General features: G+C 36.6%; 1 protein-coding gene across 1 annotated transcript; it reads right to left on the minus strand.

Moving 5' to 3' along the window:
• Positions 1 to 3,300, minus strand: LOC126591307 (DNA-directed RNA polymerases II and V subunit 8A-like). Its single transcript, XM_050256960.1, has 4 exons — positions 3,094 to 3,300; positions 2,829 to 2,986; positions 595 to 686; positions 1 to 321 (listed from the first exon to the last, which is right to left on the minus strand). Exons 1-4 carry the CDS (start codon positions 3,164 to 3,166, stop codon positions 210 to 212), a joined length of 435 nt encoding a protein of 144 aa, XP_050112917.1. The 5' UTR covers positions 3,167 to 3,300; the 3' UTR covers positions 1 to 209.
• Positions 3,301 to 14,472: the final 11,172 nt, after the last annotated feature.

Here is a 14,472-nt window from a genome sequence, read left to right on the forward strand (position 1 = left end):
TTGCACCAAGAAGTTAATTTTGATAACATAAACTGTCCAATGTCATAGCATTTCATGTCTACATACCACCACTGGGAATTTACGCAGTAACAACCGGTTCACGTAGAAACCTATACTCAGTCCAGACTTAATCCCAAACATCAAAGGTTTAGCACAAGTTTACAGAGCGTAAGCCGCACAGTAGTTATAGTTTGGCTGCGATCAGTGTTTCATAGCTTCCTTATGAGGAGAAACATCCTCTGGTCAAGTTCAAAGTTCTTGAATTGTGAGGCTTCCCCCTTCAGCATCATCAAAAGCCCACCAAATGAAGCATTTACCTCCCTGAAGCCAAAAGACAAAACCCAATAAAAAAAGGTTCTCGATTATATGATATAAACTCACAGTTATTGGAGCAATTGATTGTCATAGGATCGGCATCATAGTTGTAGGAGATATAATGCCTTGTAAGTGGACTTTATCAATTTCAAGTGAGCTTATAGTGGTATACCAATTCCTTATGCCGACAGTTTATCTTTTCATTGTCTTAGACACGAACAAAAAAATAAAGAGCACCACTGTTAGATCCTAAGAAGTGATTTATTTTTAAATACTTACGCTTTTGGATCACGTTTAGAACCCTCTGAAATCTTAAAAAGCTTCCCTTGCATGACATACTCATATTCGTCAGCCAATGTCTTGCGATTGCCCTGCAAAAAAGGTAAAACTTTTTTTGTTAGGCATAATCTGGCTAAATAATTTCGTAAAACTGAACTACAGATACAGCTACAGCTGAGAACAAAGATCAAGAAAAGCATAGAACACAGTCATCCTGAGGAATCATCTACTTTCTTCTCGTTGTCGATTCATTATTGTTAAAGATGTGACCTTCAAAGCTATCATATATACACCTCATAATATAATCAAATCCAAGCAGATACTATCACCAACTTTAAGTGACAGGAGCCCCGCCATTTTTTTTTTCAGTTCAAGAATAATTTTATTTGAAGGCAAGAAATATATAAACCTAAAAGCACAAAAATAAAATTTAGAAAAGAATAAAAGCATTCCAATAAATAACAATCTCAAGATGTGGCGGCAATCTGTAACTTTGAAGGTTCCAATGACCTATATGTAAAAACCCACCTACATAAGATGTGGCGGCAATCTGTAACAAACCAATCCATTCACCGAGAATTTTCCCCTAGCAAAAAGGGGTGTGAATCAATGCAGTAATCTATATTTCCATCCATCCGAAAACAGTACTTAGGAGGAACTATGGAAAGACTAGATGCGCTATTAAACTATATTATACTCACACTAAGCCAATAAAAACATCTAACAGACTTCTCATAAACATCCCAGACACAAGGCCTTCTTAAAATATGAACCCCATTGAAATTCAAGGTATGTCAAAGGAAAGGAAAGCATACTTCCATCTCTATTTCATTCCTCAACTCTTTTCAGAAAAACACTTCGTGTTTGAAAAACTGAAGATACTAATGATTTGTACTTTGGATCATAGTAGAGAGTGGCTAGTGGACTGACTCCAGGCAAGTATCCATACAGCGAAAATGCCATTGAAAAAACCAAAAGTTGTAACAGCAAATGTAACTTGCTTTGAATTATCCCGTATCAGTAAAACAAAAGTGTTTCCATATAATATAAGGTCATGGGCCTCTACATCTGCTGACTTGGATGCTCCAATTCTATCATTGTATCATAGATTACTATTCACGTATTGGGCCTAGTGAACACACATGCTTGCATGTCGTGTTGCCCCACTTTTTTTGGCTTAAGTCAGACCACAAGTGAGGAACGGAAACATTAAAAGTAAAAAACCCCCATAAAATCAAACATGCCAGTCAGTTTATTACAAGCTTATACAAATTTCAGAAGTTCAACCCCATCACAGGTCACAAAAAGCTTAAATCCATACTGCATGTGAAGTCCAACCAAAACCATGCATCACTATCAATGTAATTCAGGCTTCAAGTTCATGTTCAAGTTATTCAAGAGAAATTTGATTCATTCCAGAGGTACATGAAGGGATAGACAAGGACCAGTTTAACAAACTGAGCCGACAAGAAAAGTGTAACAAAAACCTCAGGGTGTCATGGACCATGTGGGGCTTTGGTGATAAAATGTGACTAATGAACAGATACCACTCTGATTTACAATAACACAAAACTTACTAGCCAGGTAATATCATCACCATCAGCCAAAAGTGCCTAAGTGATTCGTATTTTCTGAAAACTCATAAGACAATAGAACATCTGGCACAAATGATATACAGTGCAACATGTGCATAACTAACTTAAATTCTAACCTTCCTTTTTATTAACAACTTACGTTCAACTTCCAAGTGGCCTTTGTTAATTACTAATTACTTATTACAAAGACTTGGGCATTTCTCAAAACGTCAAAAGGATCAGGACTCCCTCTTCAGAAACCACCTAATAGACTAACCATGAAATCAAAGGCAAGATACCCATGACTCATAGAAACTGCTAGAGACCCCAAAAAACCCAATTGAAAATATATTTTATATATGTAGTGTCTAATTTATGATCCTAAATAAACCACAAATGAAATTCCAAGAAAAAAGTTAAGGGTTCCAGAAAACCCAGTTCTGCCATTTGTGTTAAAATCATTGATAACTCTCAAGCTAATAACCCAAGTTGTAAATTCACTTACTTTCACTGTACAGTGGCACATGCTTTGATACATGTCACATTTTTCCAATACAGATTTACAGATCAGATACGGTAAAAAAACAAAAAGGAAACCATCAATATCTAAGCAACAAAGTGAAAACAGAAGTTTGAGTAAGTAGAAGATTTAAACTTTACCTGAGTGAAATAGCCAGTATCAGGAGTTCCATCCAAATTGATTGTGGAAGTTAAAGCCATTGAGAATTTCTCACCTTCCCTCATCGGATACACCTCTGAATTCACATCCAGGTGCATGAACATCTCGCAAGTCTCACTCTTTGCTTCTACTCGAGTAACTTTCAAAGCGCAAAATATCAACAAAAAATTAATAAAAAATTCAAGATTTCTTGAAAAGGGTTTATGTAATTTGGAATAAGGAATTCGAAAAGATGGATGGGATTACCTTTATCGAACTTTTTGCCATCTGGGTTCAATCGCAGAATCTGAAATATGTCCTCGAACAGACGATCAACCATCCTTGCAGATTTGAACGCCGGGTGCTGTTTCGCTGCAGAACGACGGTGTTTCGAGTAGTGGGTCGACTCTGGGGCTTGCTAGCTTGCCGGAGACTGGCTTATAAGTGAGAGTGAGACGCTCAGAGAGTTGGAATGAAGAATATGCGGAGCGCAATGGGACCTACCATCTCCCACCTTGACCCGTTGAACGGTCCTGATCTCCCGAAAAGTTTCAAACGTAAAATTAAATTTACTAAATAATTTTAAAATAACGAAAATTAAAATCACAGAATTTTATTTTTTAAAATTTGTGAATTTTTTATTTGGTTAACATAAAGGAACAATAGAATTTGAATACATAATTTGTTATTTTTAAACTCTTACTCATAGAAAATGGAAAATAACACTTATTTATGTAGAGTTTAAACTTGGGCATTGAAGATCCCAAATTCCAAGTTTTTTTTCACCCGAAAATTTAAATTTCTATATTTATAAATCTAAATAAGAGAATTGGTGCATGTCAATTCATAAATTCTGATTTTTTTGCCAAGTTTATTTATCTCATCCAAACTTAGTGTAAAAGTAATTCTCAATTTATTACCCTAAAGTATCTTGGTTTTCAAACTTTCATATATCAAGTTTTTCATCCTACTCTCATACTTAATGTTATGTTTTTTTTTATAGACTTATATTTCCGTTAGATTGACCGTTAATAACTTTGCTGTGCATCCACGTGTACATTAAAAAATTAATAAACTAATTTAGGCCACATGGCTAAAAAACTTTGTTTTTTTACTTTTAAAATAGGGTTACTCTCAGTTTATAGTCCTAAAGTTTTTTTGTTTTCAATATTTCATTTTTTTTCTAAACTTTTAAAATAGGGTTACTTTCACTTTATTATCCTAAAGTTTTTTTGTTTTCAATATTTCATACATCAAGTTTTTTTTCGACCCAATCTAGTATCTAAAGTCATAATTCTTGAACATTTTCATACATCCGTTAAGTTTTTTGTCAAAATCTCCGTTCACTGATAGCGTGGTGCCCACATGGACAATGATTGGACATTACGTGTCAATATGGGCCCATGTGGATATTAAAAAAATGGGTTAATCTCTGTTTACTACCCTTATGTTTAAGGGTTTTCAATATTTAGTACATCAAGTTTTTTTCATCCCAGAGTCATACCTAAAGTGTAAATTTTGGGACAGTCTCATACATATTTTAGTCAAACTGTTAAGTCTCCTGTTAACTGTGATGTGGCGCCCATGTGGACAATGACTAGGCGCCACGTGGACAATGACTGGGTGCCACATGTCAATCTGAGTCCACTTAGATATTAAAAAATAAAAATAAAAACTAAAACAAAATTTAAAAATTAAAACAACTAAAGACCAAACCTAAACCTAAAAAAATTTGAAGTTGCCCTCTTGGCCGCCGCCCTCTTCTTCGCACAATTTCCAAACCCAGCTACCAACCATTCGACCATATCAATCGACCCGAACGGGTTGACTGGGATCTGATTGAAGGAAAACAGTCCGCTGCACAATCTCTGCTCCGGCGACGGCGGCGCAAGCAGAAGCTCCTCTTTACACTCTTTCCGACTCTCGGCAAACCCATTAGTGGAATCCTCAAGCTCTCTGAGAGTGTACCGATGTCCCCACCCCAAATGCGAAACCTCCGGCGTAGCGATCATCCCCTGGTTCCCAGACCGAGCCTCCCCGCTGCCATGCGATGACCCACCGCCCTTTCAAATATTATTCAAATTTATGAACTTAAGTGATTACATTTAGAGAAATTCAACATTTGTTTTTCTGTGGGCTTGGGAAAATGAATCTCAGATTCTCAACCATTGTTGCAGAGAAATCTATGAGTTGGGGTTGATTGTAGGGGTGAGATTTTGAGATGGGTTTTTGGGAAATTGTTGAAATTTGAAGGGGGAAGTGTGAAAAATTGGATTTTGTTTATGCAGAAGCTTCTGGTTTCGAATGTAAATATTCAAACTTTAAATGGATTTTATAATTGGAATCGAAAATAGAGTTCAGATTTTGAAATTATCAAAATGAAATGAGCAAGTTGCAAGTGCAATGTGGATTCATTCACTGTTTTCCATCTTTTTCCTATAGTCCTTATAAACATTTTTGTCCCCGCTGCCATGCGACAACCCACCGCCGTCGCCCTTCTCCGGGTACGAAATTTGGTGGTCCTTTCCAATCTCAATGTGAATTCTCTATCGGCCGTAGTTCCCAGCCGGGCTGTCGTGGTGATCGTCCTGCTTCTTTTCAACGAGCGAAGCAAAGCAGTTTTCCAAAGGATGATGGCTTACCCGATTTTGGTGGCTTAGGTAGCGGCTTGGGTGGTCTCAATGGACTGGGAGGAACAAGTGGGTTGGGTTAGGCGGTGCGGCTGATGGCTTTTTGTGTTGGATGGAGAAGAAGAAACAGAGAGAGGAAGAAGGTTGGGTGCAAAGGCGGTGGCAACTTCAAAGTTTTTAGGTTTAGGTTTGGTTTTTAGTTTTTTTTATTTTTAATTTTTGTTTTAGTTTTTTATTTTTATTTTTTTAATATCCATGTGGCGCCCAGTTATTGTCCACGTGGGCGCCATGTCACAGTTAACGGGAGACTTAACAGTTTGACTAACGGATGTATGAGACTGTCCCAAAATTTATACTTTAGGTACGACTCTAGGACGAAAAAAACTTGATGTACTAAATGTTGAAAACCACGAAACATGAGGGTAGTAAACAGAGATTAACCCTAAAAAACATTAATAATTCTTATTGAAAAAAAATTACGGGTTTTCAAATCTCGTCCCTACTAGGGACTACCTAGTTGAAAATGGAGGAGATCAAATCATGGCGGCTCTTGAGCTCCAGCGTCACCAGAAGCCCCTGACAGCATATATGCCCACTCATGTAGAACTTTAACACGTTATGCCCTTCCTTTAACAACAAGGGTGAATCGTTGCCGTTGCCACCGTCTGACGCCCAAAAGATTGAAGTTCTTCTTGAAAATCACGGCCGTCTCCACATGCAATCTCCACAATAAAGGATCTCGGCACAGAGGAGGTTTGGGGTCGGCAAAGGGTTTAGGATCGGAATCAGAGGGAGTGGCATTTTCAATCATTGTAGAGGGCATCGAGGGGCGATTCCTACTGGGGTTGGAAAGGTAGATCTTTGATCTTGATAGATGGAGAGTCCGAATCGAGAATCGAGTTAGGATTCGGGTCGGGTAAGGAGAGATCAGTGGATGCAGTTGGGAGGTGGCGATAAGGGAAGGACAGGTGCGAGTGGGGAGATGAATGAGGAGTCGTCGTCGTTAGCATCGTCGATTTTGTCGGTGTCGTCGTCGAAGCCTTCGAATTGGGAGTTGGCGAGGAAGGAGGAAAGAGAGAATAGATAAAAGGCGTGTGTAATGGAGTGATGCCATCACCATTCTTGCCGTTCCTGCCACATAGAGAGATCATTCATGCTTGTGAGGGGCAATGATGAACGGATACTTGGTCTAGAAGTATCATATCTTAGTAAAGTATGTGCCTTAATCCATTTAGCACAATACATTGAATCAGATATTACATTTTTATGAAGAATAATACCAACATATGAGTTTTAGAATGAAATAAAGTTTATCAATTGATGTCTTTAGAACATTAAGGACATACACTTCTATTCTAATGAAGCCACAAAATTCATGGTCTTATTAGGCAAGCAAGATTTGAATCTCTCTCTAGCCTACATACAAATTGCTTACAAAAAAGGAGTTGTATTTACATATGGAAATAAATTGATCCTACAACGACCAATGAAGTAAACATTTGTTGCTACATCTTCATATCATTTAAAAAAATACATATCTCCAACGTCTTCACTTCATAAGTTCAAGGATTGCGTTGACAGACATTTTCTTGATGATAAGTTAGTTGGTTTATTATAAATTTATAATCAGGGGAGGCATCGGTCAGAGGGAGCATCTAAGAGTACGTGACATTGGCCACATGAACAAAATATATTTTGTTTCCTTCAGACCATCCATTCATCTCATGAAAAGTTTTAGTGAGACAGTTAATCGAAGACATGTGAGCATTCAAAGGGGAGTGTTATAAAAGCAGTATGAATGCGCATTGAAAATGTAGTATGGATGAAGATTCCAAAAGATGATTAAAGTTTACTATTCACTTGATGACTTTGGTTCCCATTAATGTATTAAAAAAACCTATAGGATGGTTTGTTAGGTCCTGACTTTTACCTATAAAAGATTGAAGAATAAAGGAAAGAAGTGAGGTGAGAAACATACGGAGGAAAGGAAAGAAAAGAGGAAAGGAAGAGAGAAAAGAAACAAGAGATGGAAAGAAAGGAAAGAAAGAAGAGAGATGCAGGAGAAAATACCAACGAACCGAGGCTAAAAAGAAGAGATAAAATAGTGAGAGTTATTTTGTACTCCTATGATTTCAGATAATGCATAAAAGTACTACTGTTGCCCCTAGGATGTAGGCATACTTGCCGAACCTCGTAAATATTGTCTCTTATTTATTTTATTCCACTGCACACACATTCTCAATTTCACAACAAAGACCAACTTAAAATGGTTTTTTGTTCTTAGTTTTCATTTTGTGTGCCTTTTCCATTACATTTCTTCTACATGTCTTCCCTCATCCTTCCTTCAATCTTCTATTTTCCACATTTCTCCCATGTCTCTCTCTTTTGTCTCTAACACAAAACTAAAAACTAAAACTTGCACGTTTATATTCCATTCGTAAACTATTTAACGCAAGTTCGTTTGTATCAATCATTGATACCTCTTGCCTGAATTTTTTTTCTTATTTTTGGAATTGTAGGGTCTAAATTCTTATAGTTGGGCTAAATTTTCGGTCAAGGTAATAGTAGATTGCATCCTTCAAACCAAAGGAAATAGATAACTATGCCCTAATACATGAGTTATTAAATAATAGAGTTTCACATCAAAGATATAGCAAAATAATATACAATTTATATGTGGAACTCTATTTTCCAACACGTCTTCTGTGACAACCCGTCCCTAAAAATTATGGTTTTTATAATTTTAATACATGAAATTACGGAAATGCCCTGTGGTTAAAGCGTGATTTTCGAGGACGTATGTGATTCGCGTATATTTCGTCATGTTTCTTGACATATTCGGATAAAGATCGATCTTATGGACGCGTAGGCACAGGTAAAAGTGATTTTGGAGTTACGGTTAAAGTTTTATTGAGTTACGAACCCAAAGGTATTTGGAATGAAATACTATTTTAATTATTTTACACTATGTTTATTTTATTATTATTAAATGATTTATATGCCATGGGTGTGTGTGTGTGTGTGTGTGTGTGTGTGTGTGTGTGTGTGTGTGTGTGTATGTGTGTGTGGCAGAGGGAGAGGAAAAACAAAAAAAGAAAGGAAACAAGGAAAAAACAGAGGAGGGGGTTGCAACCCAATCGGAGGAGAGGAAGAGAGGAGATTGACCAACCAGAGAGAGGAGAATGGAGGGAAAGGAGGGAAGGTGAGAAGGAGGGGAAAATCGGGTCTCCTCCTTGACCCGTGCGACCCGGCCGAGTATCAAGGCCAAATCCGTGCATTTTCCGGCCAATTTCCAATGAATTGTGTTGAACCACTACCTAGAAATACCACCCTAACCCTCTCTCTTCCATTTCCATCCCAAAATTAGAAGAATTTGGTGGTATTTTGGAGGAAAAACCGACCGTGGTCCATGTAGGTGTATGGCGACAATCCATAAATATTGAAGCTAACTCAACCAATTACCACCACCCATTTACTCCCCTCAACCTCAAGAACAAAGCCCAGGCAATGGTCAAGACGTCGGAGTGAATATGGAGGTCGAACTGAAGCACACCCTTTTCTAGGGTTTTCCGGTGGTTCGTGGCCAGTTTAAGGTGTATTCTTGCCAAATTGGCCTTGACCATAGGTATAAAGTTTGCTTTACTCGTTGAGATCTTCATTTATGTAATTTTTTAGAATTTTTAGAAATAGCCAAGTTTTCCGACTAGTCGGGGCGACTGACCACCACCCGCGGCGGCTTGTGGCCAGCGGATTGAAGATGTCTTTCTAACTCATTTTAGATGCCTGAGTTCATAGTTGATATCCATATGATGTGAATGGATTATTCTGAACCTAGTTTGATTAAGGTATATCACTTGATTATTATATGAATCGACGATCCGACCGTTGGATCGTTAATAAACTTTAATATGTGATAACACATAATATTTGAAGATTATAGGAATTGATGGATCGGGAATCCGAATTGTGGCTCTTCCCGAATTGGATTTGCAAGTTCATAAAATAAATGTTAACCGCCACCTTGTTTTGGCAATTGGCGGAGATCCAACCATTGGATCATAGTGAAATTTTAGGATAATATTTTAGAAGCATAATGTGGATCTTTCGAAGTTTCTGATCAGAAATCTGAAGAGCAGATCTTCCGGATCGAGTTATGTAGAGTTATGGACCCTACCGTCGATCCTTGACCGACAGTTGACTTTTGATTAATTGGTATCAAATCATTTTAAAACGTCTTTAGGGATGTGTTTTACGTAAGTTACATGATCTATTGATAAGGATTATGATATGTAGTTTGAAAATTGTTCTAGGCGCCATTCGTCCGGGACGCCTCGATGTACATGCTAGGAAAATGGTAGGGCAGACTCCAGGTGAGTGGATCTTTTCCTTTTTATCGTATATATACATGATTGTTAATTTCAAAAAATACTCTTAAATTGAATTAAGCAATTTGTGCCATGTTATATATATTTATATGTTCTAAAGTACTACAAGATGGTTGAGTTTAGATTATGTCATGGTATATCCATATGCATGTTACCTACAAATAATTAATGTGAACTACGATTGGCTTTATCCCTGTTTAGGGTACGTAGGCGGTCTAACAAGATGTTAGATGCAGCCATACAATAAATGAGATTAAATAATCGAGACAAAAGCCTTGTTTGGGGAAAAGGTGAGATTTAACCTTATGATTTTGGTGGTTAAATGTTGGTCATAAATCAATGTGTGAGGAATTGAGAGATTGAAGTAAAGAATCGTAAGTAATGATAGTTAATTAAACTAATATTTAGTTGGACTTGTTCCCGATAATTATTCCTGAAATAAATAGTTCCGGAGTGGGGCGTTACAGATTATGAATATTTCGCCATGTTATATATATGTATATATTGGTAAATGCTATGACATGGTTGAGTATTAGATTGCATCATGGCATATCCATATGTATACTACCTGTAAGTAATTACTGTGGATGCTTTGAAGTGCGAAGAGGAATGCAGGACGCACAGGTAAGTTCAGGTGAGTTTATGGTGTTACTTAAAATGATCGAGTTATGGCATGACTATATTTATGCTTTAGGCAACTCCGACCTTGTTGTACAGGTTGTAATGATAGGCAACTTCGACATTGTCGTATAGGTTGCCCATGAGTCGTACATGTTACAATAGATGCAGTTAGAGCTCATAAACCAGCACCTCGGTGTTAGTGCTCCTGTCCGTGGCCAGGGCACAGTTCTTCACGTGATGTTCACCTCTCATACCTTACGCTCACCTTGGATCCAAGGTAAGTGCAAAGTCCTGTCGTACAGACCACTACAGATGGTTCCGACTTGTAGGTGACCTACAATTATTCACACAGTCTTCACGTAATCGTAGCACTTGAACATATTTATTTACACCCAATCCTGTTGTACAAACCACTAAAGGTGGTTCTGACTCGTGTGCAGGGATATGTGATGAACTATGGGTTCAGCCGTACAGGCCACAAGAGGTGGATCCGGTTGACATATTACTTGGATATTGATTGATGAGATATGGATGAGTCATACAGGTCACTATAGGTGACTCCGACTTATGAGCTAATATTGACTGATGAGATATGGATGAGTCGTACAGGTCACTATAGGTGACTCTGACTTATGAGCTAGCATTTACTGATGAGATATGGATGAGTCGCACAGGTCACCTATATGGATGAGTCGCACAGGTCACTATAGGTGACTCTGATTTATGTGCTAGCATTGATTGATGAGATATGGATAAGTCGTACAGGTCACTATAAGTGACTCCGACTTATGAGCTAGCATTGACTGATGAGATATGGATAAGTTGTACAGGTCACTATAGGTGACTCCGACTTATGTTCTAGCATTGATTGATGAGATATAGTTGCAGTTGTACAGGTCACCATAGGTGACTCCAACTGGCGTGCTAGTATGGGTTATTAAGCACATGATTATTTATATTGTTAATGAGATGATGTGTCGTGGTATACTTATAGATTTACTGTTAGTATACTTTTGATTTCATACTTATACGTAGTATGATTTTCTGGAAACTATACAAGTTTTACGGCGAGGGGTTACTACCTTTGATAATTGAAATGATTTTGAAAATCTTTGTGTTGCTCACTCACACTTTTTTTTTTTGCACCCCTCCAGGTTCTAGTAGCAAAGTTTCGTATCGACGAGGACTTGTGACACTCCCCAGTTCAGGTGGCTCCTTATGATGGTATAATTATTATCTTACCTCATTATATTTTTCTTATGCTCTGTATCACGTGTGAAATGGGTCCAAAATCGCTCACCACGCACTCGTGTATATAGGCACTTTTAGGTTTAAATTTAGGGAACTTTAATGAAAAGCACACGGTACTGTTCACTTTAACAAAAAACCACATTTTTACACTAAAAAGTCAATCATGGTACTATTCACGTTACCCTTTATTTTGTCTTTATCATTAAAACTCAAAGTTTTCAAACCCTTTTCATTAGTTTTCCTTTAAATTTATTCACATTTTACATATTATCACACTTTATGGTTTCGTCACCTTCCAGGTGTTGGCCAGCACAGCTCGATTCGGAGTCCTAGTGGACATTCCGAGTCGGGATGTGTCATCTCCTCATGGGTCACTCAAGAAATCAATCCCCACGCCGAGAACAAATCAATTCATTATGTCGGAGCTAACACCTCTTTTCAAGAGCTCGGTCATCATTCATTTACTAGAGCCAACACAACTTTTTGAAGGCCTAATCATTCCTTCACTACTCCTAAGCTGAAGCTAGCCCTAACTTTTCGAAAGTCCAGCTTAAAAAAGCAAACTTGAAACTAATAAATTGGGCATAGAACGTGTTGGAATAATAACTTGTTATGATACAAGGGCCACCACCAATGTCAATAAAATTGTTTTCAACTTAACCATATTAAGTTTTATAATAACAAATCTCGGTGTTTAGACTGTGAATAGAAGTCAACGCCAAAGGTGATTGTAAATGAGACTATTTTATACCTTGTGCTTGACCATTGGCCTGGCAAACGGGTCGTGTTAGTCGTGTTCGTGTCCTTTTCGTGTAACACCTGTTATCTTAACGGGTCGTGTCGTGTCGTGTCACACCTGTTATCTTAACGGGTCCTTAACAGGTCGGGTCACTTTACCCGTTGGGTAAAGTGACCCGACCCGTTATGATCCATTAAGAAAAATATTTTTTTTTTCTTAAATTTGCACATACCACAAATTGTCACATAAATATTACTTCAAAAACATTAAAACACATTTGTCGTTTAAGTACTACATCTACACTCGAAAATAAGAGCCTCATAAAAAATACGTCCATACACTACTAATCTATTACAAATATTAAATGTGCAAGGATATGCAAAATGAAAGCGTTTTTTTTTTTCAAGGTTGTGAAGCCTTTCTCAAAAGTTTAAACATTGACAATGGAACTCAAAGCTTAATGAAAGTGACCCACTAGAGTGTTTATTCGTACTTTCATTAAGTATAACATAAGATTTTGTGGTATCCACTAATGTAAATATTTTAAATTGAAGATCGAATTCATTCATTGTATTCATATAGGGTCAAGGAGTGTAGTTGTAAAAAATCATCAAATTCGGAGTTAAAATAACCGTTCAATTGTGATTTTTCGTTTATAACCGTCGAAAAGTTTTGTCCCGTTACTTAATCTTTAAATGTTTGTTTTTTGAAATTTTTGGCATATGCGATCTCGAAGCATATACAAACAAGTACGATGGTTAGATCGTTGAATCTAGTTTCGTAGAATGCGTATCTCATCAAAACAATAGATTCACTAACACTTAAGAGTTTATTCTTACTTTCATTAAGTATAACATAAGATTTTGTGGTATCCACTAGTGTAAATATTTTAAATTGAAGATCAAATTCATTCATTGTATTCATATAGGGTCAAGGAGTGTAGCTGTAAAAAATCATCAAAATCGGAGTTAAAATAACCGTTAAATCATGATTTTTCGTTTATAACCGTCGAAAAGTTTTGTCTCGTTACTTTATATCTGAATGTTTTTTTTTGCAATTTTTGGCATATGCAATCTCGAAGTATATACAAACATGTTTAACGGTTGGATCGTTGAAACTAGTTTCGTAGAATGCGTATCCCATCAAAACAATAGATTCACTAACACTTAAAGATTTTATTCATACTTTCATCAAGTATAACATAAGATTTTGTGGTATCCACTAGTGTAAATATTTTAAATTGAAGATCGAATTTATTCATTGTATTTATATAGGGTCAATGAGTGTAGCTGTAAAAATTATCAAAATCAGAGTTAAAATAACTGTTAAATTGTGATTTTTCGTTTATAACCGTCGAAAAGTTTTGTCCCATTACTTGATCTCTGAATGTTTTTTTTTGCAATTTTTGGCATATGCAATCTCGAAGCATATACCAACAAGTTTGATGGTTGGATCGTTGAAACTAGTTTCGCAAAATGCGTATCTCATCAAAACAATATATTCACTAACACTTAAAAGTTTATTAATATTTTTATTAAGTATAACATAAGATTTTGTGGTATCCACTAGTGTAAATATTTTAAATTGAAGATCAAATTCATTCATTGTATTCATATAGGGTCAAGGAGTGTAGATGTAAAAAATCATCAAAATCGGAGTTAAAATAACCGTTAAATCGTGATTTTTCGTTTATAACCGTCGAAAAGTTTTGTCCTGTTACTTGATCTTTGAATGTTTGTTTTTTGCAATTTTTGGTGTATGAGATCTCGAAGCGTATACAAACAAGTTCGACGGTTGGATCGTTGAATCTAGTTTCGCAAAATTCGTATCTCATCAAAACAATAAATTTACTAACACTTAAGAGTTTATTCATATTTTCATTAAGTATAACATAAGATTTTGTGGTATCCACTAGTGTAAGTATTTTAAATTGAAGATCGAATTCATTCATTGTATTCATATAGGGTCAAGGAGTGTAGTTGTAAAAAATTATCAAAATTAGAGTTAAAATAACCGTTAA

The sequence above is a fragment of the Malus sylvestris genome, chromosome 11, assembly GCF_916048215.2.
Source record: "Malus sylvestris chromosome 11, drMalSylv7.2, whole genome shotgun sequence".
NCBI lineage: Eukaryota > Viridiplantae > Streptophyta > Magnoliopsida > Rosales > Rosaceae > Malus > Malus sylvestris.

Coding starts and splice junctions, on each gene's coding strand:
- LOC126591307 (XM_050256960.1), bottom strand. CDS start 3,166: ATGGTTGATCGTCTGTTCGAGGACATATTTCAGATTCTGCGATTGAAC. Junction 687..2,828: donor ATACTGGCTATTTCACTCAG/GTAAAGTTTAAA, acceptor CCTTTTTTGCAG/GGCAATCGCAAGACATTGGC. Junction 322..594: donor TCTAAACGTGATCCAAAAGC/GTAAGTATTTAA, acceptor TTTTGGCTTCAG/GGAGGTAAATGCTTCATTTG.